At 42.0% G+C, this 24,593-nt stretch overlaps 1 protein-coding gene across 2 annotated transcripts; it reads left to right on the top strand.

Annotated features, from left to right (window-relative positions):
- The first annotated feature begins 1,519 nt into the window (after window positions 1-1,519).
- Window positions 1,520-22,291, top strand: AAR2 (AAR2 splicing factor). 2 transcript variants are annotated; one of them, XM_081291772.1, is made up of 4 exons: window positions 1,520-1,614; window positions 4,768-5,579; window positions 8,768-8,997; window positions 19,457-22,291. In XM_081291772.1, the coding sequence occupies exons 2-4, from the start codon at window positions 4,832-4,834 to the stop codon at window positions 19,622-19,624; spliced, it is 1,146 nt and encodes a 381-aa protein (XP_081147898.1). In that variant the 5' UTR covers window positions 1,520-1,614; window positions 4,768-4,831; the 3' UTR covers window positions 19,625-22,291. The 2 variants fall into 2 exon arrangements, with proteins under 2 accessions (XP_081147898.1, XP_081147899.1); XM_081291773.1 differs by lacking the exon at window positions 1,520-1,614 and adding an exon at window positions 1,694-1,906.
- The last annotated feature ends 2,302 nt before the right edge of the window (window positions 22,292-24,593 follow it).

The raw sequence follows: 24,593 nt of genomic DNA, 5'->3' as shown, positions 1-24,593 counted from the left end.
CTCTTAAGACCAGACCACAGAGTTCAGCACCTAAGTTGGAGTGGGGAAAGAGGGAGAGAGCTGAGGTTCTATGTGCAGGAAATGGAACTGACAGAATTTATGTGCATAACTGCAAAGGCAGCCTCTGATTAATCTGCAGCAGTTCACTGTGATTAACTATGCCTTCAGGACCTGGCCCAGTCTGCAACCTCCTAAGAGATGAATTTTGACTTAGACAGATTGGTGTGTTGAGCTGGCACTGAGGAAGCGTGATTGACAAGCTAAGGAGGAGCAGCACAGGGACAAGAATAGCCAGGTAGATACTGGTTTGCTTCCCAGATCTGCCACTCTCTGACTGCCTAATCCTTCCCTGAACCTCAGTTTTCTCTTTTGTAGATTGGGAATACTAATACCTATTTGCTAGGTTTAGTGTAAAGATAAAAAATATCTGAGTAGCTTGCTGTACAGATTTTGGTGTTGTTTTCCTAGTCCTCACAATTGCATAAGTCAATTCCTTGCAATAAATTACCTAATATCTACCTCCTACTGGCTCTGCTTCTTTGGTGGTCAAACCCTGACTGATACAATCACCTAGCACAGGAATATCATATTGCTGTCATTATTAATTAAATGCATACTTTTTGTACCAAGATGACTTTGTGTTAACTGGGCAGCACCAGTACCTGGGAACAGGGGAAGAGAGGCTAGGCTATGATGGCTCAATCAGAAATATTCTGAATTAATTTGGTAGGAAAATAGGCTTTATTCAAAGCCAGCTTTGAAGGAAGACCACCTAGTAACACCAAGTTCCAGAGAAACAGTGCAGAACAAGACAGGCAGTTTCTGTCCCTCAGTGTACATTTATAGCCTGAATAAGATATCAGTTTAGGCTTGTAGAACACTGGGTGATCACTACCAAAGGGAGTAATGTGGTGATGGCTGCTGCTGTTGAGACCGACTGGTCCTCTCTGGGCTGGTGACTGAGTTTCTGAAGCTCTTTCCTGGGGCTGAATGTGACTAGAAAGCTGGGACTGGGTGATAACGAGCCAGTTCTGACACTGTGACTCGGATAGACATTGAGGAGGTCAAAGACTGAGGTCTGGCTGGTTACTGGGTAATCTTAATATAAACCATCCTTCAGGCTGGGGATGTGGCTCAAGCGGTAGCGCGCTCGCCTGGCATGCGTGTGGCCCGGGTTCGATCCTCAGCACCACATACCAACAAAGATGTTGTGTCCGCCGAGAACTAAAATATAAATAAATATTAAAAATTCTCTCTCTCTCTCTCCTCTCTCACTCTCTCTTAAAAAAAAAAAAAAAAAAAAAAAAAAAAAAAAAAAAAAAACCATCCTTCAGTGACCATGACTGCTTGAGACCAAAGGACTATTACTGGACATGTTCCTGGGAGGCGATGTCAAAATCATAATTTAATGAAAGTTGTTATCCACAATTCAGGAGGTAAAATGAAAAACCAAGAGTAGCAAAAAAGCAACATTTGATGAGGCGGAACTTGCAGGCACGGATCAATCCTTCTGAGACCAGGGGCTCTACCGGACTGCTTTCTCCGTCGCTCTTATCCGACGCCAAAGGGGCGGGACTTCCGGTGTGTTTCCGCGGTCCCAGAGCGCGGTGTGAGGTGAGTGAGGCCTTCTGACCTCTTTTTCGTCTTTTGATTTTATTGTGTGTGCGACCAGGCTACCCTCTTTTCGGCTTGGAATGTGGAGTGCCCTGAACTAGGTCCGTGTCGCCGCGGCGACCGAGGGGGCCGGCGGTGGGAACTGTCTTTGAAGGCTTTTCTGTCTGACAAGACGCCTCTACAGACAGCGTTGCTAGGGCTTCCCGAGGCACACGGATTAACTTCTCTTTCTTCTTAACTAGAGACTTTAGCTGTACCTGACTTGGTTCAGTCCTACACTGCGTGAGTTAGGGTAAGGGCTTTCCCTAAACTGACTCTGTTTCTAGTATACAAAACGGATATTACATTTGTGTTAAATATGTGTTTATTAAGCGCCTGATATGTTTTAGGGGTGCAAAAAGATTCAGGTTTCGTGGGGAAAGGGGACAGCCCTGAATCAAACATGCAAAGTTGCAACCGTATAATTGAAATGGAAGAGTACAAGGCACCTTGATTGTATCACAGGGCATCTAACCTAGTCCTGGGTCAAGGAAGCTTCATTGAGATGAATATTGAGCTGAGGTCAGAAATTTTTGACCGTTTGGTGGAGAGAGTTTTCTCTAATTTGAGGTTCTAAAAAAGGCCATTGTGGTTGGAACAGAGAACCTAGTATCAAACAAGCTGGAGGGGCTGCCAAGCCAAAGCGGGTGCAGGTTTTTTAGGTCACAGTAAGAATTTTGGTTTCCTAGAGCTACAGGGGAAGCCATTCAGGGGACTAAGTGTGGGTGGTGACCTGATTAGATGGATATTTTGAAAAAGTCTCTTTGGCTGTTGACTAGAGAATGGATTGAGGGAAAATCATTCTCTTGAGTGAGAGCTGATGCTAGTTTGAAGGCACTGGGTGAATAGTTTGGATTAGGGAAGTGGAGAGAGTTGTGATCGATAGTTGTGATCTTCTGCATTCCAGGACTGTGAGAAACTCAGAGCTGTAGTAAGGCAGATTGGTACACTGCAGAGTTTTGTGCGTATTCAGTAAACCTTTTCCCAGCCTCTCTGTGCCAGGCCATGTACCAGCTGCTGGAGATAATAGTGAAGAAGATTGAAGGATGGTGGAATTAGAATGGAAAAAAAAGTCATTATCAAGGAGGAGCACACAAATGCCACAGGAAGGGTGGCTAATTGGTGAACAGTTATTCTAAATGGAATATCTGTTCATTCACAAGTATTTATTAAGCACTTTTTGAATTCAGGTTATGGATAGGAAAATGAAGATACAAATATTTAGAGCAGTGGTTTCCAAACTTTTTTGACTGTGACCTGTAGTAACAAATACATTCATGTCATGACTAGACATGCACACAAACACACAGTTTCAGAAAATAATGCTCATCCTTACTACTTATAATGTATTCAGGTATTTTAAAAATTATACTCTTTTTTAAAACAAAATTTTTAGTTGGAGATAGACATGACACCTTTATTTTGTTTAGTTATTTTTATGTGGTGCTGAGGATCAAACCCAGTGCCTCACAAATGGTAGGCAAGTGCTCTACCACTGAACCTCAAACCCTGCTTCAAGAATTCTGCCCTTTTTATTTAAAAATGTAGTGCTGATCAAAACCTTCTAAATAGACTTCTTAACTCATTTATGGGTTGTAATTTACAGTTTGGAAAAAATGCTAATTTAGAGTGAGAGTCATTTGTTGTCATTTTTGAGTAAAGGCAATAAAATATGCTCCCAGTATTTTTGGAAAAGTTTTGGTCTTCCCACACTGTTTTATTTGTTTAAAATAAAAAGTGATATCTTGGTGCAGTGGCGCATGCCTGTAGTCCTAGTGACTCAGTAGTCTGGGGTAGGAGGGTCCCAAGTTTGAGGTCAGCCTCTGTAACTTAATGAGACCCTGTCTTTAAATAAAAAGGACTAGGGATATAGCTCAGGAGTAGAGTGCCCCTGGGTTCAATCCCCAGTACCGCCAAAAAAAAAAAAAAAAAAAAAAAGTAAACAGAACTAAACAAACAGTTGGTTTTTCTGTTTGTGAAAATTTGAGGTCTTGTTTGTACTTCCAGCTAGATTGGAAGTACCTGAAGGGCAGTAACTGTTTTATTCTGTGGATTTTAGGGCCTAGCAAAGTGAGGGTACTTGGTGAATATTTGTCAAATTGAATAGGTAGGTGAATCATGAATAGAAGTTTAGATAATTGGTTGGAACCATTCTTAGAAATACCATTGAGGCATCATCTGCCTACAGAGATTTTTTTTTTTTTCCAGTTTTGTTTGGTTCTGTTTAATCAGTGTGTCCTCACAGGAGGTTGAAGTAGGCAAAATAAGTTTTCTAGCCTCCTTTGTCTCTAAATACTGATCCTAGGCCACTCCTGCCACCTGTATTCATTCTGCCACAGAATGTGCCTCTTTAGGAAGTTGTTTCACTCCTTGGAGTTTAGAGGGTTTTATGAGTTAAAAAAAAAGAAGAAGAAGAAGAAGAAGAAGAAGGGGCATTTGTGGTTGAAAAGCTCTACACTCCTCAAATCTTTTGTGCCTTGTAGATGCTGATGGGAAATTGGATATGTACTTGATTTAATCATCCTTCCCAAATCTGGGACTCTCAGGGATATGTTTTAGACAGAAATATAGCTTAAAATGATTTGGGGGGCTGGGGTTGTGGCACAGTGGTAGAGCACTTGCCTAGCATGTGTGAGACACTGGGTTTGATCCTCAGCACCACATAAAAATAAATAAAGGTCCAACAACTAAAAAAAATTTAAAAAGATGATTTGGCCATGGTTATAGTTTAGAATGAAGCATTCAGGCTTTTCCCACCTTCAACCTCTGTTGGGATAGACACATCTGAGAACAGATCATCAGAGTGGGCAGTAGAAATTACCCTGGCCTGCCAGGCTGAGAACACAGATTTCATTTTGGGCCTTGTGTAACCTATCACTTTTTTAAAACTAGTGACTTTCTACCTGTGAAATTAGTGTTCTTGCTTCTTAAATTAAAACACAAAAATCCTCTTCTATCATCCTCATTTTCCTCATCTGTAAAACAGATACAATGAGGTTTAAGGGAGACAATTATGTCAGGGAGTATAATTCAACATCTGGCACATAGGGAATACTCAGCAAATGAAACAACCTTCCCCAAGTTCTAATGAACTCTTATTTCTTTAATTTTCAGCTATTCTAGAAGACAGGGAAGAAGGATTCTCCTTTTGGTTACCTACCACTGGCCTGTGGCTGCCATGCAGATGGATCCTGAGCTGGCCAAGCATCTCTTCTTTGAAGGGGCTACTGTGGTCATCCTGAACATGCCCAAGGGGACAGAGTTTGGCATTGACTACAATTCCTGGGAAGTGGGGCCTAAGTTCCGGGGTGTGAAGATGATTCCCCCGGGCATCCACTTCCTCCACTACAGCTCTGTAGACAAGGCCAATCCCAGGGAGGTTGGCCCTCGTATGGGCTTCTTTCTTAGCCTGCAGCAGCGGGGGCTGACAGTTTTACGCTGGAATGCCATCCGGGAAGAGGTAGACTTGTCCCCAGCCCCAGAGGCTGAAGTAGAAGCCATGAGGGCCAATCTTCCAGAGCTGGATCAATTTCTGGGGCCTTACCCATATGCCACGCTCAAAAAATGGATCTCACTCACCAACTTTGTTAGTGAGGCCACGATGGAGAAGCTACAACCTGAGAGCCGACAGATCTGTGCCTTCTCAGATGTGCTGCCGGTTCTCTCCATGAAGCACACCAAGGATCGAGTGGGGCAGAACCTACCCCTCTGTGGCACTGAGTGTAAAAGCTACCAAGAGGGCCTGGCCCGGCTACCTGAAATGAAACCTAGAGCTGGGACAGAGATCCGCTTCTCGGAGCTACCCACACAGATGTTTCCAGCAGGTGCCACACCAGCAGAGATAACCAGGCACAGCATGGACCTGAGCTATGCGTTGGAGACTGTGCTTAACAAGCAGTTCCCCAGCAGCCCCCAGGATGTGCTTGGTGAGAAGCAGCAATGCTCTAGGAATGGGCCCAGGGAATGATGTTAGTATGGGTGTTTTAGAATAGGGGGTGAATCTTGGGTTTTCTAGTTCAGTGGTTCTTAAACCTAGGTGGGAGGTGGACTCACCCAGTATACTTTTTAAAGGTATAAATATATGTTTACCCTACTAGTTAAAGGTATAAATGTATGTTTACCCTTATCCTTGGAGAGTTTGAGTCAAGAGATAAGGAGTGGGACTCTAGCAATTTATCTTTCTGGCTAACTGGCCATCTTTCTATCTAATAAGCCCCCTATGTGAACCTGTATTTGGGAACTACTGATATGATCTAGCCCTGTAGAGGGAAGGGATTTGGTTGACAGAGACCAGGGCACAGGGCTCCTGGTTCCTAGGCCAGATTTGTGCTCCTAATAGCCCCCGTGCCACCTTAGTTTGATCCTCAGTCTTTTAAGATACTGGTCTACTACTGTCTTAAAATTGGATAGTGGTTTTTATTTTAATTTTTGTCATTTTTATTGTTGCTTCCCCCCCTTATTACAAAAAATACATATTATAAAAGAAAAAACAAAATTCACTTCACATCCTACCTCCTAGAAATAACCATTTTCACATTTACTTTCCTTCTTTTTTCTCTATTTCTTTTTTTTAATATTTATTTTTTAGTTATAGTGGGTACAATGTCTTTATTTTATATTTATGTGGTGTCTTGAGGATTGAACCCAGTGCCTCACGCATGCTAGGTGAGCACTCTACCTCTGAGCCACAATCCCAGATCCTTTCTCTGTATTTCTTTGTATTTCATTTTAATCTTTTCTCTATTTCTGAGTATTATAATCTTTTAAAAATTTAATTTCATGTTTAGGTATATTCTGACTTTTTAAAAACAGTACTAAAGTATGTTACTTTGAAGTCAAAAACAAAACTTTTTTCATGTTAGTGAAAGGATCAGCCATTTTTAGTGGCTGGTTAGTGTTCAGTTCTCTGTTGATAGATCTTCAAAAACTTTCTTTATTTTTCTATTGTGGACTTATGAACATCCTGTGTGTACTTACACATGTTTATGATTGTAATTGTTGGATCAGAAAGTGCACATTACCAACAGGAGATTTGCATCCTCATTATCTGGTAGAAAGCTATTGCCCACCACCTTTGGATAGTATTGAACATGGTGTTTTAGCAAAGTCCTCTTTGAATTAAATGGTTGAAAAGTGTCATCACACCTCATTTCTGTTTATATTTCTTCCAGTTGTCCAAGTAATGTGCATGTTTTCCTGTTGGAAAGTTGGTGAGAAATTTGATTACAGGGCTTTTTTTTTTTTCTCATTGACTCAGCTGATAATATAAAAGAACATTTTTTATATCTATTTTTTAATTGTAATTGGACACAATACCTTTATTTATTTTTATGTGGTACTTAGGATCGAACCCAGGGCCTCACACATGCTGGGCAAGTGCTCTACCGCTGAGCCACAATCCCAGCCCATAAAAGAACATTTTTAATGGATATATCTTCATGCATTACATACTATTTTCATGTAAAAAGTAACACTTGGAATCCTAGCTTAAAATGAATAGAAGTTCTATGATCTACCTTGTAGGCTTTTCAATTTTTCAAAATACATCCTATGAAAAGATCTATTATAACAGGAATAGCTTTGAATCTGCATGACAGCTCCTTAAAAATATTTCTGATATCATAATTTAATTGTAGGCAAGGTTGGGAATGTACAAATTTAAATATCCTAAATGCAAAGAATAGGTCAATATTTAGTTTTATAAATTAAACAGGTAAAGCCAACTAGAGAAATCATTGCACAAAGAAAATTTGACTGTGATTGGTGAAACATCCAAAACACCTAGACTAAGAAACTATTCACACAATTCAGACTTGGATACACAAGCTTGGGAGCTGGTTTTTCTAAAGGTGACAGATCAAATGCCATACATTTAGCTAGTTTTTCTAAAGGTGACAGATCAAATGCCATACATTTAAGGAGGTATTTGGTGTTGTGCTTATCTGTTCTTTTTATGGCCCACATGTATCTACTCCTCATTAAATTTACAGCCACCTTGGAAACCAAGGAGAATGCCTTTGGTCAGCCATGATATATCTGTGGCAGCCAGAGACCCAGTTGCTTGCCCATGAACAGTGGCTTCTAGATCAGCAGATCTCTTATGTTTGAGACAGGCTTTCCTGGAAATTGGGAATAATAACTATTTTTTTAATTAGTTCTGCGTTGGGCCAGGTTTTATGCTAAATGCTTTACAAGCACTACATTAATTGGTTTAATTTTTACTATAGCTCTCAAATAAGGAAATTGAGGCATAAATAGATTAAGTAACTTGCCCAAGGTCACACAGATGCTAAGTGGTAGAGCTAAGATTTGAATCCAGGCAGTTTGGCTCCAGAGCCCATGCTCTTAGCCACTGAGCTGCTCTTAGAGATTAAATCACAGAGCCCTGTGATTAAATAAACAAAAATAAGCTGACTGGCAGGCTAGCCCTGGAATAAGTACTTACAAATTTTCCTGTTCTAAAAGTGTTCCCACCCAGTAGAGAATCTGTTTTATCTTTCTGTTATTGATGTTGCAGAGCATTGGATGTATATGCAATCTTAGGCAAGTCTTTGACCTCATCTATAAAATGGGGAAATACCACTTTCCTTGATCACCTTGTGGAGATGGATTGAAGGTTTTATGGTGTAATGCTGCATTTCTCTGACCTCAAGCAGGGTCATCTGCATTGGAATCACCCAGGGAGCTTATTAGAGTTACAAATCTTCAGCCATCATGTCTCCTCAACCAAAATCTCTGAGGGTAAGACTTGGGCAGCTTCACTTTTAATGAGCTCCCCTAATTATTCTGGTGGGCAGCCAAATTTGAGATCCACATATTTTGTAAACTTTTACAATGCCAGGAAAGTACTAGGAAAACCTTTTATCTTGCAGTCAGATTTTACAGAACTCCAAAGCAGTTTAGTCTCCCATGGCTTGAATTTATAGCATTTAGCAAATATTTACTGAGTACTTACTAGGTGTAAAATCCTATACTAGCCTCTGCTGGAATGCCAGAATAGAAGACCTCCTTATTGCTGAGTTCCAGTGGAATTGATGGTCTTGTGAACCACACAGGGTAGAGTCAACTGGTGCGCCTCACCCTCAGGATCATTTCTGTTCTCTACACCTTTCAGGTGAACTCCAGTTTGCCTTTGTGTGCTTCCTGCTGGGCAACGTGTATGAAGCATTTGAGCATTGGAAGCGGCTTCTGAATCTCCTTTGCCGATCAGAAGCAGCCATGGTAAAGCATCACACCCTATACATCAACCTCATCTCCATCCTGTACCACCAGCTTGGTGAGATCCCTGCCGACTTCTTTGTGGACATTGTCTCCCAAGACAACTTCCTTACCAGTACTTTACAGGTGAGCAGTCTTTTGGCTGATACCCACATGGGTCAGAATAAAGGCAAGGGTATAAAAGCATCCTAAAGAAGATTACCTTACTGTTCCTTGCTGTTCTTCCATGACCCAAAAGTTTCTTAATTGCATTCCCATTCTTGAGGTGTTTCCTGGTTCTCTTCTACTCTCTTCTATACTAGAGGCCCTGTCCCTATACCACCTTCTCCCACCTCATTCCCAGAGGGCCTAGCATTGGGGTACTTGGAATTTGAATCTTCTTCACCTCTTTGGGTTACCCAGCTGTATCATCAGTCAGTTTTTTTATCTGAGGAAGACTACTAAGTGAAGAAAAAGAGATTTATTTGTGCAAGGTATTGGAGGCTGAAAGTCCAAGATGGGGCAACACTATTGTTTTGGCCTCTGGTGAGGGCTTAACAACAGAAGGCCTCATGGTGGGAGCACATACAGGAGAAAGAGATCGCCTCCAGACAGGAAGCCAGAGAGTATAGGGCATGGCTGAACTTATTCTTTTATATCCTCTCACAAGAATTACATTAATCTTCAAGAGCACTACCCTAGTGACCTAAGGACCTTCTGCTAGGCCCTGCGTCTTAACATTGCCACACTGGGACCAAACTTCCAATACATATGGTTTGGACAAACCACATCCAAACAAGAGCAAAAAACAGCTTTTCTTTCTCCCTGTAGCTGTGAATTGCTACAACCCAATAGGGCAGAGTTTTGAAGCCTGTTATTCCCAGTGAAACATCTGCAGCTCCTTAGATCTCATTTAAGCATTAAAGTAACTTTGATTTCCTGTTCAAACAAAATGTGCCAGTTTCTGCAGAGATTCTCTGACAGAAAAAGTGAAATTTGCTTTTAACTTGGCAATTAAATTTTCATTATGAGTGGTAATTAGGGAAGAAGCTTCAAACAACTTACAATCTTCATCCTGTGCTATTTCTTCCCTTTGCAAACAGATTAGTTTCCTTTATGTACTTGGGACAGCCTCTGTCACTCATATTTTGTAACTTTCTCAAGTATAGAAGAGGAAGAAGCAGCTTGCTGTCAGTTTCCATACTTTTTCTCCCATGAGTTGCTTTCTTCTTCCCATGAGTGAGACCCCCTTGAGGCCTATTCCATACAAGGTGGCTCCTCATTGACCTCCCACTCCCATCCAGGGTAAGGGAGGAAACTAGCATCCACTAAATGCCGTTTGGTCTCAGGCATCAAGTTTATCATGTTATATGGGTTCCTTCATTTAATCTCTTTGGAATCCTGTAAGGCAGAGGGATTATTCCCATTTTACAAATGAAAAACAGATTCAGAAAGATTAAATCACTTACTTAAGGTCACATGGCTGGCCAGGGGAAGTCAGGATTCATACACATGCTTGTGACTTTGGTGCATATTCTTGTGCCCCCATTGTACTGAAAGTAGTATAGATTTCCTAGAAGGACTCCTGATTGACATTGGTGGAGACACCATCGGGGCATGTTTCTCAGATACAAAACACTTTTCTAAAACTAACAGGCTGTTGGTAAAGTTCCTGTGAGTAGGCACCTGACTTGAAACTCTGGTAGTTGGAGGACCATGGAGATGAGTCAGTAGGCTGATGACTTAAGCCTGGTGCATTCCACTTCAGAAAAATTATAAAATTGCCCTTTTATTGGTTCTTGATATAACAAGAGATATTAAATCTCTTTATTCTTCCTCTGTGGGACCCCACACCTCACCCTCAAAGTTACTGGTCCTGGCTTGCATGTGAGGAGACCTCCAGCAGTGACTACAGCCAAAGGGAGTAATTTTCTGCCTTTGCATTGTGAGTGGATGCTGTTGCACAAACATAGGAGGGCCACAGTACCATGGCTGTCCCTGTCAGCAGAAGCAGCAGCTGAGCTCTCGTTGCTGAGGCTTTATTGTCAGCAATGATCAACAAAGCAGACAGAGCCCAGCTGGATTGCTAGATACCCAGGTGAATTGGGAAGGCTGATAGTTGGAAAAATTCTGTTTGGACTTTTCACCAAGACAATTTGATATCATTATTTGGAAAAATTCAGGACATGTGCCTTTAAAGAAATACATCAGCAAATGGTTTTGATCATTCTTTGTATACAACTGATTGTATTGAGGAATACATGTTGGAGTTAGCCAGGGTTCTTGCCTTCAAGGGATTCGTTCATGGATTTAGTGGTCATTGACTGAGCACCTGATCTATACAAGGCTCTGTTCTAGAAATGGGAATATAACCTCAAGCAAGAGTTTCTAATGTATAACTTAATTTTGATGGAAAAGTAAACAGATGAATTAACCAAGTAACTCCAGATACTAATGCATTTTAGAAGGCAGTCCTGCCCCCCACACCATTGCCCTAGCCCAGGCCTTTTGTTCTCCCCTAGATTACATCAGTCTTCAGTTTCCCTGGTTAGCCCATTTGTCACTGCCATCTGAGTTGCTCCAAAATACAGATCTGATCCTACTTCTCTGTGGCTCCTCATTGCATAGAAAATTAAAAGTCCAAACATAGTCCCAGGGCCCATTCTGATGTGGCTCTTACCCTGTTTTCCAGTTTCTCCTTCCTCTCCCTGTTTTACCCATGAATCTAGTACTAGTGGTGGTCTCCTTACAGGTTCCCAGACAATCAAACCATGTTTCATGCCTTTTTTTTTTTTTTTTTTTTTAAAGAGGTGGGAGTCTCACTGAGTTTCTCAGGCTGGCCTTAAACTCCTATGGTTCTTCTGCCTTAGCCTCCAGAATAGCTAGGACAACAGGTGTGCACCACCAGGCCCAGTACTGTCTTTTTTATATATTGTAAAAAGCACATCACCTGAGATTTACCTTCTTAACAGATTTTTTTAAATTACCTTTTTTTTATTTACTTTATTTATTTATTTTTTATGTGGTGCTAAGGATCAAACCCAGTACCTCACAAGTGCGAGGCAAGCACTCTACCGCTAAGTTATAACCCCAGCCCCTAATTACCTTTATTTTTTTTTCAGTTTAGTTTGATTTTGTGGTGCTGACGATCGAACCCAGTGCCCCAAGCATGCTAGGAAGTACTCTGCCACTAAGCCACAACCCCAGCCCTCTTTAACAGATTTTTAAGTGTTTGGTATTATTAATCATAAGCATAATGTTGTCCAGAAGATAGCTAGAACTTTTTCAAATTGCATAACTGAAACTTGGCTTTCATTTTTTCTGCCTTCTGGACTGAACCTGGACTTCTCTCTACCTGATGTATATTTGCTCATCCTGCAGCATCCCTCTCTGTGAGGCCAGCCCTCATCTCCCTCCTTTCCATACTCTTAGCCTGCTTTGGACTTTTCCCTAGTATATTGCATGGCTTGTTCTTCCTGGAATTATTATTTTCTGCTTGACACCTCCAACAAGCTATGAATTCCCTTTACACAAAGCCTATTTTTTTTTAATCTGGTTATTTTCAGCACCTAGTCAAGGCCTTACCACTTATCTCACTTTTTGTTATTGGTTGTTGTTAGATGGAAAAAATGCATAGTTCCCGTGGCAATATAAATACCATAAATATAAACAGTGAAGTTTGATCAAAGGGTATTAGGATCACGAAAGAGGGGGTGATTAATTCTGACTGGGATTGAGATTGAAGGGATAGAGGATTGGGAATGGCTTTATGTAAAGAGGAACATTTGACCATGATCGTGAAGGATGATTGATACTTCAAAAGTCACAGTGTGAACAAGGGTATTATAAAACTTTTTATTATTATTTTTTTTAATGGAGAGTCACATTGATGTCATCTTGGCAGTAAGAATCTAGTCCTCTACACAGAGGCATTCAGTCAGGGTGTTTGTGACTGAATGAATCAGCCCATAAAAGCCTTCCTCAGCTAGCAGCCTGCTCTCACCCCAGGTAGTCAAGTAAGTGGAGTTGGCTTCCTTACTTAGGAGCTTAAATGGCTATTGCCCATGGAGAGGGACTGGTGTTTGTATGTGTAAGCACTTAAAGACATTAAAGATAGCCGCATTAGCATGGATAAAATCAGCCCCATAATGGCCTCAACCATTAATTTTTTTTTTCATCTTTCCCATGTGAGTAGATGCCATTGGTTTTTACAAATCCCTTGGATTTAGTTTGAATAAAAATTATTTGTTTTACAAAAATAGATGCAGTTTTATATAAAGTAACTTAAATCACCATAATTTGTTTAAAACCAGTGAAGGGATAATCTGAATTTAATAGCAGTATGTTAGAAAGAGTTATGTACAAATAAGGATTCTTATTGCTGGTTGTATAGCATTTAGGCATATAGTCATAAAACATGGTTTTTTTTTTTTTTTTTTTTTTGTTTTGTTTTGTTTTGTTTTGTTTTAGTCTTAGTAGACCACAGATGCTTTCCAGCTGAAGGTCTTGCCAGTACTCTGGATGCTAATGTCCATCTCTAACCTTAAGGAAAACATTGACTCTAACAGTGATGTCTGTAGTATTTTTATCATAACACCAGCTATGATGAATTTACCTACTGATATACCTTCTTTCTTCAAATGCTGCTTTAATGCTCAGTGTTGCCTCATTTAGCCTTCACAACAATCCTAGAAGTTAACCATATAATCATATCATACAAATGAGGAAACAGCCTGAGAGAGGCCATACAATTTTGTCCACCATTATTTCGTAGCTAGTGTATGACAAGGCTGAGCTGTGGGTTCTAAAGCCTATGATATGCTCCCTTAGATTCTTAGAGCCCCAGATGAAACATCCTAAATTCTTTTAAACTGTTCTCAGAAGTCATGATTCCTGTTGCTTTTCATCTTTCTGGTCATCACTGACAAGTGTGATAGTCTTATGTTTAACATCACTTCCTCTAATAAAATGTTATGCTTCTAGTAGTTTCATTCTAATTTAATAATCATTCGGGTACTGAAAAAACTAAGAAATTTCTTTTTTTTTTTTTTTTTGGTCTAGCCAATGAGGTAAAATAGCAACTCAGTTAGCTACTTTGATATTTTGAATTTCTCACGATGACCTGACTGAACTCAATTTATTTAACCTGGGTTTAAAAAAAAAAAAAGTTTTCACATTAATGACTAGAGTAATTTAAATTTTTATAATGGATTTAATGATTGACGTGTTTATACATTTTTTATATTTGAAGAAAATCACCCAATGGCTGTGCTTTTTATTTTAGATAAATGCATTTGTTGTAAAATGTGATTATCCTATTTAAAGGTATTTTTTAATATCTAAGATTAATCTGACCAAATTAAGGTGATTCATTTCTCAATGATGTTTACTTGATTTCACCTTAGTGAATAAAATGGCCAGATCATGACTATTTTCTAAAGAAAGCATAAAATTATTCTGAAAATAAAAGAATCAGGATAAATGATTGCTTGAAAAAGAAGTACTCCTTAAACATCTTTTCTGAAATGTTTTTAAAATATCAAGCAGATGCCAGGAGCTGGGAGTGAGGGGAGGTTTTAACTGCCAGAGGGCAGCACCAGGGTGGTTTTTGAAGTGACTGAACTGTTCTGATTGTGTTGATGGATACATGCATCCTTTTTGGTCTTCAGACTCAGAACTGATTCCAAAAGAAAACACTAGATATATATCATATGGTGGTTATATGGTTATGTACATTTGTCCAGATGAATTAAACATTTAAACAATGGTTGAGTTTAATTGTATGCAAATTATACCTCAGTAAAGCTGATGTAAAACAAAACAGAACAACAACAACAAAAGAGTAGACCTAAACTGTGCTCTGGGTCTTAGAGGCCCACAGAGGACACAGTTTCAGAATCATCTTACAGGTGTCCAACAGGGCAGTGCTGAAAATTTAATTTCAGGGATGCATTTAGTCTCTGTCAATATAAAAGAAGGTCTTGGTGGGAGAAAAGAACTCAGCTGAGCTATCCCTGTGTGGACTGGGTCTTGCTCAGCACTTATCACTGCATGGTGCAGCATACCTAGTGTCCTGGTCCATACAATGGGAATAGTAATTGTCTGTCCTCCTACCTACTAGGTTTGTAGTAAAGATTGAAGTGACAAGTTCTTTAAAAAGGACAAAGCACTTTTCAAATTAGAAGCCTATTTTTTAGACCAAAACCTTCTGTTGTACCCACTTCTAGCTGACTTTACTCTCAAGCATCTTTGAAAGGTGGGTGGGGAGGGTGGATGATGACTGTGAGCCCAGCTTGTTCCAGCCTCTCACTTCCGGCCATTGCCAAATTGGGGCATTCTGTGTTTCATTCTTACTGTGAGCATCCTGTGGACCCTAACTCCTGGCCAAGCCTGGGTGGTATGCTATGGGAGACACATTAATAATTAGGATTCATTCCCTACTGTTTAGGACACACTGCGATGATGCAAATACTATGCCATAAGGGAGGCTCAGGCTCTGTACTAAAGGAAGAGAGGCTGGAGGAGTTCATTTCAACCCTGGCCTTTACAAAAGGCATGACACAGGGGGTAGTTTAAGAGCGAGTGGCATTCAGGGGCCTGGTACACAAGCCTCCTCTTCTCCTTTTCTCTCCAGCACCATCACATAATTATTGAGCATTCATTTTGGTGCTAGGTACTATGCAAAAGAACCAAAAATGGATTTTCCCTGAACCTGTGGTTGTCTTCATTCTTTTGTTCATTAAACATCTCATGGGTCCCTTTTATTTTATATGTCACTGCCAGGTGTGTGGAATGCAGATATGAAAGGGGTCACTGCTGGGCTGGAGTCGTGGCTCAATGGTACAGTGCTTGCCTGACATGCATGAGACCCTGGGTTCGATCCTCAGTGCTGCATATAAATAAATTAATTAAATAAAAGATCCATTGACAACTAAAAAAATTAAAAAATAAATAAAAAGAAAAGAAAGGGTCACTGCTTTGAGTTGCTCTTTTTGGGCAAGATCAATAGTAAATGGCCTATTTTACTGAGATAGAGGCCATGATTGAGATACCCTTGATATGGGGGAGCCAAGGAGCACCAAATTCCACCATTGGCTTGGAAAGATAGACCAAAGAAGGTGGTGTCTGGCTGAGCTTGAGTCAGGAGAAATTGCCAAGATGAAGAAAGAGAAAGCAAAAGGTGGAAGAGTGAAAAAGCAGAGGGAAGAAAAGCATGGGTGCACAGAGGAGGCAATTGAGTATGTTTGGGCAGCTGCTCAACATGGCTAGAGAAGAGGGGCTGCAGGGAGAATAATACAATTTACTGTGTAAGGAAGGGGAACAGGAAGAGGCTTTTGTTCATTCAGCCCAGCAGGCCCCCCATGACCTCTGGAGACAGATCCATGTATGTGCAGGGCCTCTAGAGCTAATGCAGTTTGAAAGGAGGCTTCTCTCTTGTCCCTCCCAGGCTCTCCCCCAGAGTTCAGCCATGCTGCAGGGCAGGCTCCATTAGCTGCCTTCAGACAGGCCAACTGCTGGTTTCTCCACTGCCCCCTCACCACTGAGATCACACAGCTCCTCTAATTAATTATTGATCTGGTACTTTGTTGTGGACACACTTCCTTCTCCTCTGTTTAGTCAATTCCTGAGTTAATGAAGCCAAATTCTGTACCTTGTGCCTTCCCCCTCCTCCTGCCCATCACTTCTGCCTCTGCTTCTGTTGGCACTCTTCCAACAAAATGACTCTAAACAATGATCATTGAAAATGAGCCTCACCCACCTGCTAACAGAAGGAAGAACGGTGGAGAAGCTGGTGGGAGCGTATTGTCCCTGGAATCCATTTCAGAGAATGCCTTTGGCCTGTGTCAAATCTGGTCTCTGGAGCTCAGGGTCCTTGTGTGGCCTGAAGATGATGTGGATTTAATAGCTGCTTTTGCCCTCATGTCCATGTCTCAGGGTGGTCCTCCTGTAGTGTAGCAGATAACAGTCTGGGAAAAACCATTTCTTCTTTCTGGATATTTAATTCTTCTCCCTCATTTAACTCTTCTCCATCTCCATGTCCTTAAAATACACATTCAAGTGTATATTCCCAAGGGATGGTGAGGAGCCAATTGGATACTGTAGTAAGAGTGTTAGAAGGAATAGTGAGTTTGCTGTTATTCTTAAAAGGAATTGAGATCCAGGATAATGGGCTTTCAGATGTGGAGAAAATTGCTGTGCTACCCCACCCATGTTTGCATGAGATGAAAATTAGTTCATGAGAACATTGCAATAAGGGACAAATGTCTAGAATATATAAAGAACTGCTATAACTCAACATACACACAAAATAAAAACCTAATTTTTAAAATGGGCAGAAGACTTGAGTAGATATTTGCCAAAAAAAAAAATGATCAATAAGTACATGAAAATATGTCCAACATCACTAAATCAGAACCACAGTGAGGCTGAGCACAGTGCCATACACCTGTAATCCCAGTGGCTGGGGAGGCTGAGGCAGGAGATTTGCGAGTTCAAAGCCAGCCTCAGCAACAGTGAGGCGCGAAGCAACTCATTGAGACCCTTTCTCTAAATGAAATACAAAATAGGGCTGGAGATGTGTCTCAGTGGTGGATTGCCCCTGATTTCAATCCCTAGTAAACCCCCACACACACCAAAAAAAAAAAAAAAAAAAAAAAACAACTACAGTGAGATACCATCCCACACCCATAGTGGCTATTGATAAAAAACAAAACAAAGTAGTAGGTGTTGACCAGAATGTAGCAAAATTGGAACCCCTTGTGTGTTGCTAGTAGAGATACAAAGTGATAGATGCTCTTAGAAAACATTGTAGCAGTTCCTCAAAAAATTAAACATAGAATTACCATATGATCCAACAATTCCACTTCTGGGTCTACACTCAGAAGAAAGTAGGGAGAGTAGGAACTCAATAGTGTATTTATACAGCCATTTTGATGGCATTTTATTCATAATATCTAGAAGGTAGGAATAGCCCAAGTAGCCATCAGTAGACAAGTGGACTAACAAATGTGATATGAATATTGTTTTGAAAAGAAAATTTTTGACAATTGTGTTAACATGGATGAACCATAGAGACATTATGCTAAGTGAACTAAGCCAATCACAAAAGGATAAATGTGGGCTGGGGCTGTAGCTCAGTGGCAGAGCATTCACCTAGCATGCGTGAGGCACTGGGTTCGATCCTCAGCACCACATAAAAATAAGCAAATAAAGGCATTCTGGGCTGAGGTTGTGGTTCAGTGGTAGAGCGCTTGCCTAGCACATGGGAGGCCCTGCGTTATCCTCAGCAGCACATAAAAATAAATAAATAAGGATGTTGTGTCCAACTACAGCTAAAAAATAAATATTAAAAAAATAAAGGCATTCTGTTCATCTACACTACAAAATTTTTTTAAAAAAGGACAAATGAGGGCTGGGGATGTGGCTCAAGCGGTAGCGCGCTCGCCTGGCATGCGTGCGGCCCGGGTTCGATCCTCAGCACCACATACAAACAAGGATGTTGTGTCTGCCGAAAACTAAAAAATAAATAAATATTAAAATTTAAAAAAAAAAAAAAAAGGACAAATGCCTTTGATTCCTCTTATGTGAGGCATGCATAGTCATAGTCATAGAGACAGAGAGTAAAAGTGGTTGCCAGGGACTGAGGGAAGAAAAGAACAGGGTACTCATTCAATGGGTATGGAGTTTGAGGGAAGATGAAAAAGATTGGCAATGGGTGGTGGTGATGGTTGTACAATACTGTGGCCCCACTTGGTACCACTGAACTCTATATTTAAAAATGGTTTAAATGGCCGGGCGTGGTGGTACACGCCTGTAATCCCAGCGGCTTGGGAAGCTGAGACAGGAGGATTGCAAGTTCAAAGCCAGCCTCAGCAATGGCGAGGCGCTAAGTAACTCAGTCTCTAATAAAATATAAAAATATTAAAAAATAAAATAAAAATATAAAAATTATATATAAAAATATAAAAACCCTGTCTCTAATAAAATATAAAAATTGGGCTGGGGATGTGGCTCATTGGTTGAGTGCCCCTGAGTTTAATCCCTGGTACCAAAAAAAAAGGTTTAAATGGTAAGTATGTATATTTTTCCACAATTTAAACAATGATGATGTTTTTTAAAAATGAACATTAAAGATATCTTTTAAGGGGGTTAGAAGCCTCAAACTGGCAGTCTCTGGCCCACAAAGGAGATTATGGCAGCAGTTTAACCACTTGGCTAAGGCCTGGGACTTTATAGGATCCCAGGGCTTACATGACCCCCAAAGCCTTTCTTAACACATGCTAGTGAAGCTACTATCTCTTCTGATTTTCTGCCCAGGTGCCTCATAGATCTCCACAGGGGTGGAGCCATGTGATGGCCTTGTTAGCCTTACTCTCCGTGGGTCATCTCTGCCCAGCATAGTAATTTTCCATTCCAGTCCTGTTTCAGCGACTCAGCTGGGTTTGGACCTTCTTTCTTGGTGGGATGGGGGTGCACAGCAGGTGTCCTGGGCCTGTGCCAGCAGCAGCTGATCCACCGCCCCAGAGAGCTGAACACCAGGAGGAAATTTCCACAGCTTTCTAGTCTCCTCTGTTCTCAGAAGTGACTTACCCTCTGTTTTCTGTAGGTTTTCTTTTCCTCCGCTTGCAGCATTGCTGTGGATGCCACCCTGAGGAAGAAAGCTGAAAAGTTCCAAGCCCACCTGACCAAGAAGTTCCAGTGGGACTTTGCCTCAGAGCCCGAGGACTGTGCCCCAGTAGTGGTGGAGCTCCCTGAGGGCATCGAGACTGGCTAATTCTGCAAATGTTCAAGCCATGAGAGGCCTCTTCCAATTTGGCTGCAGCCCTGGTCTCTTCTTCACCATATCCCATCCTGGAATCCTCCAGGCCAGTGATCCTACCAGGTTTTGTAGAGATGGAGCCAGAATTCACTCCTTCACCAATAAATAAGTTCCTTCATTGCCAAAGAGGCTATATACATTCTGAAAGCACATCTGTGGGTTCCGTGTTAGCCTGGCCCTGGTTCCAACCTGATAGGCTCTTTTAAAAGCTTTTGGGAGAGACCTGCTTCAACAGCAGCCTAATTCCTTTGGTTGAGAAGAAATTGAACTGAAGGTCCATGAGAACTGACTGCTTGTTCCAGAGGATGATTAGAAAACGAGAAGCCCCAGGGTTCCAAAATGTCAGTTTGTGATTTTTTTTTTTTTTTTTTTTTTTTTTTTTGAGTTAAATGTAGGGTCATGAGCTGAGCCAGAATTTCTGCCTTCCTCTGGTTGAATGGGAGTCCCTGACAGAAAGTGTGGGCCCTCAAGTGCCCAGTATCAGCAGGGGTAACAAGACAATTAGATTGAATGACAGGTAATCAGCATTAGCTATTCTCCCTAAATCCCATGCTTCTGTCCAGAGGCCTGGTGGGTAATCTGAAATTGATGTGGTTCCTGATCTCAGGGGCCCAGCTGGTATCACCTCCCATTCATTCTACTCTGAGATCTTAGACCCAACAGTGGGATGTGGCAGCCCTCAGATGTCCCCATTCCTTACCAGAGCCACCATGACTGTTTCTGAGGACCTGGAGATTCTACCATTAAAAAAAAAGGTTTTTGTCCATGCAGGTTTCTTAGGCCCTGTTGACATTTCATGCTTTTTTCCTGAGCTCTGAAGATGATCTAGTCGGCCTAAGTCTTTCATCCCTGCTATGGAGTCTGTCATCCGAGTAATGATGCTTCTGATTTCCCAGGAGTCCCAAGGGCATGCCCATCGTGCTATGTGGGCAGAGTTTTACCTCTGGATGGACACAGTCCCTCTACTCTGACCTCACACTGTTGTACTCTTGAGTCTGGGTGCCATCCTCTCCAGTGCTGGGGCTCACAGCAGGTTTCTGAATGAGAATTCCTGCTGGTTAAGGCTTTCGGTTTTTGTTTCCTTGGAGATGGTTTTCCAAGAGCATAATGTACATTAAAGTCTGAATCAAGACTAATCCACTTGTGTGATCTCTCTTACAGATAATCTCCCCACTTTCTGAGCAGCCAAGATGCTGTCTATAAATGTACATCTCCCTGCGGAGTGCCCAGGAGACCCTGTCCTGCCCCTGGAAGGGGCAGGCAGCCAGTGTGACCTCTGTTCCTAGTGAGCATTGGAGACGAGCACACCTTAGCTTTATAAAATCCTGCAGTTTCACCTCATGTGAATTTGCTATTATTTTCCTCCTAAAAGCCCACTCAGCAGAAGTACCTGGGGAGCTTGTTAAAAGTACAGATTCCAAAGAATAAAGTTCTAATACATGCTTCAACGCAGATGAGCCCTCAAAACTGCTAAGTGAAGGAGGCCAGATCCAAAGACCATTCCATTCACATTGAAATGACCAGAGTAGGCAAGTTCATGGAGATGGATCGTCAATCACTGGTTGAATAGGGAAGAGAATAGGGAATTGAAAATGACGGTTAATAGGTTTGGGTTTCTTTATGGGGCAATGAAAATGCGCTGGAATTAGATGGTAATGATGGTGGTAACAATCTTATGAATTCAGTATGCTAAGAACCACTGAAAGTCTACATCTTAAAATGGTGACTATTATGGTATATAAGTTATACCTCCAAAATAATTCCTAAAAGTGCAAATTCCCATCTCACCCTGCAGGGATTCAGAGGCAGTGAGTTTGGATGAGGCCTGGGTTCTGAAGCATGCTCATTTTGAGTGACATTACTGAGCAGTAACAAGCATTGTGCGTAGTACCTACAGTTGGGAAGAATTTCCCTCCTACTGCACTGTCAGGGCAGTACTTGGAAGTTGGACCCTGTGACCTCCGTCCCCAAGCTCGTCAGTATTCCTCTGTCTACTCAGACATACCCCTGACACACAAACACACTGAAACAGGTTAAATGAGACTAGCTACGTACAGTAAGTGGCCTGTTCTGTTATTTCATTAAATCCTTGCAACATCATATGGTAACTATAGTTATCCCCATTCGTCATATGAAAATGTGTTCAGAGAAATTAGGTCATTTTGCCAGGGTCACACAGCTAGTAAGTATAGTGGACAAGAGTCAAGCCATGCTCACTGGTACCCATAGTCCACTCTGCTGCTGTGATCATAGCTACAGTTTACTCCTGCGCTGCTCCTGCGTGCCCAGGGCAGTTTTCTGCTCTACCCTGCTCCCCAGCTCTCACTTTGGCTCTACTGACAGCCAGCTGTGTGATCTTGGGCAAACTGATTGTATTTGCTGGGCCTCCGTCCCCTTATGTAGAAGAGAGGTGGCTTGGATTTGGGGTTTATGATATAGGTTCTCCAGGCTTCCTTGGCTACTTAAAAGTTGACCTTGTGTTATTTTAAATTTTTTTCAAAAGGAAAATTATACAAAGTAATATGGCTGGGCTGACAAAAATACAACCCAGTATGTGTCTTTTGTTTGGGGCTGGAGTGATATCAATTTTAGGTCTTTTGCATGTTCCAGTTGGCAGTTCTCTATGTGCCTTTGATGAATAAAAAATGTGAAAATATATTAATTATTACTTAATAGTTTCAGTAGTTTTGGAAGGCAGAAGCCTTCGAAACAGAACTATGGGTGTGCTGATCTCGAAGTTCTTTCCAGTTCTAACACATCTGAAAATGAAGCTGTTGGCAGGACCTGGCCTGATTTTTAAATCACCTCAATGCAGCCTCTCGGGGTCTGGCTCTTATTTGCAAGGCTGGTTTATCCTATTAACAGAATCAGCAGAGGTAGTGACTTTCCAACCCCTTCTGCTGTCCCCATGACAAGCCCTCGCTGCTCTGAGCCTCATTTCATCTAATTTCTCACCACTTGAGCAGTGGAGGAGTTCCCTGCCGTTGATTGCCTCTTACCATCAGTAATTATTTCCCCAACGTCATCCCTTGTAAATATTATTTAATATTCCCAGGGCTCCATGACATGCTGGTCTCTAGCTAATCAGACTTTGGTTTGACCGAGATACCATCCCCTGCTGAAATGGGGGCTGGAATGCAGAATGAACACTCTGGTCAAAGCCAACTCAGAGCTGCATCTGTCAGCTTTAAAGCAGAACAGGATGGGATGTTCACCTGAGCTACCCACGAATCCTGGGAGCCTGTGTGATCCTGCAGACCTGCTTTTCTCTCCAGTTCCCTGCTGACCGTGACAGCACTTCCTCACCTCAGATTCTCTATATCTCACCCTGGCAGGCTTGGTTTCCGTTCACCCTGCCTAGATACTTCTATTTCCGGAGTATCCGAGGTCTCTGGTGCTGGCTCATTCTGCCCCCAACCCAGGGCTCCTGCTGGGAACTGGCCTTCCTGCTAAGATGTGGGAGAAGAGCCAGAAATAAAACCAGCCACTGAAGGCCGGCAGTGATGGGATGCTCATTGTCATGTTCAGCCCCCTCCTCTGCTGGCCAGACCTACTGTCATGTCCCCGTGTAGATTCACTAGATTTCTCTGGGAAACCGATATCCCAAGAGAGTGATGAGGCTGCCTGGTAAGCTGCTTGGTGGGAGAAGGGTAGAAGTCACAGGGCTTCTCCGTGGAGTTGTCTAATGTCCAGTGGTCTGTATGAGAGAAGCTATACAGGTTCCTTTTCCTTGGATCTTTCTCTGGCTTCTTCCCTCCCCTAATTCCTCCATTTCCCCTCTGTCTACTTTCCTGAATGTTTACATGGCTCAGGTCTGAAATCCTTTCTAAGGGGATGCCAACAGATGGAGTTACATCTTGAGAGTGAGCAGCAGGTGAGGAGCAGTTGGAAAAAAATTGCAGCACCAAAGAGCACAGAGGTGGGGCCTGGGGAGGACTGTCTGGAAGGAGGTCTTTGCATACGAGTGCAGAGTGGGGACCTTGGGAGAAGTCACAGAGTGGCAGAAGTCAGCCCCACTCTTCTATCCGTCCAAACTTAGTGCCTGCCGTGACCAGGGACTGTGCATGTCCCTGTCCCTTGGGAGCTTACATTTTAGCCAACCAATAAGCACACAAGGTAAATTATAGAGTTAGCTACATGAAATCCTCTGGGGGCGGGGGAGAGTAGAGCGGCACAAGGGAAACTGAGAATCTTGTCAGGGTAAAGGGAGATGCAGCAATTCATCATCTTGCGGTACTGAAGATTGAACCCAGGGGCTCTCTACCGCTGAGCTGCATCCCCAGCCCTTCTCATTTTCTTTTGGGACAGGATCTTACTAAGTTGCTGAGGCTGGCCTTGAACTTGAGATCCTCCTGCCCCAGCCTCCCAAGACACAGATTACAGGCGTACACCACCACAGCCAGCTAAGATGCAATTTATTTATTTATTTTTTTAATATTTATTTTTTAGTTCTCGGCGGACACAACATCTTTGTTGGTATGTGGTGCTGAGGATCGAACCCGGGCCGCACGCATGCCAGGCGAGCGCGCTACCACTTGAGCCACATCCCCAGCCCTAAGATGCAATTTAAACAAGGACATTTGAGCAGAGATTTGAAGAAGGTGATCAAGTGAGCATGTGAGTGTCTAGAGGAAGTATTCAGGCAGAAGTGACAGCAAATGCAAAGGTCCTGGGACAGAAGCATGTCTAGTATGTTGAAGGATCACCAGGCAAGTCAGTTTGGCAACAGCAGAGTGATCAAAGCTGGGAATAGTAGAGTAAGTCAGAGGTTACAAAGGCACCAGACCTTCCAGAGCTTAGACTATTGTAAGAACTCAGTAAGATGGGTACCATTTTCAGCAGGAGAGATACATGATCTGACTTCTATTTTGACAGCGTTATAAGCTGCTACGTTGAACATAGACCACAGGGCACAGGGTGGGAG

This window comes from Spermophilus citellus (genome assembly GCF_964194105.1).
Source record: "Spermophilus citellus genome assembly, chromosome: 4".
Lineage (NCBI taxonomy): Eukaryota > Metazoa > Chordata > Mammalia > Rodentia > Sciuridae > Spermophilus > Spermophilus citellus.
Note: the sequence above shows the minus strand (reverse complement) of the source record. Positions and strands in the feature narration are given on the sequence as shown.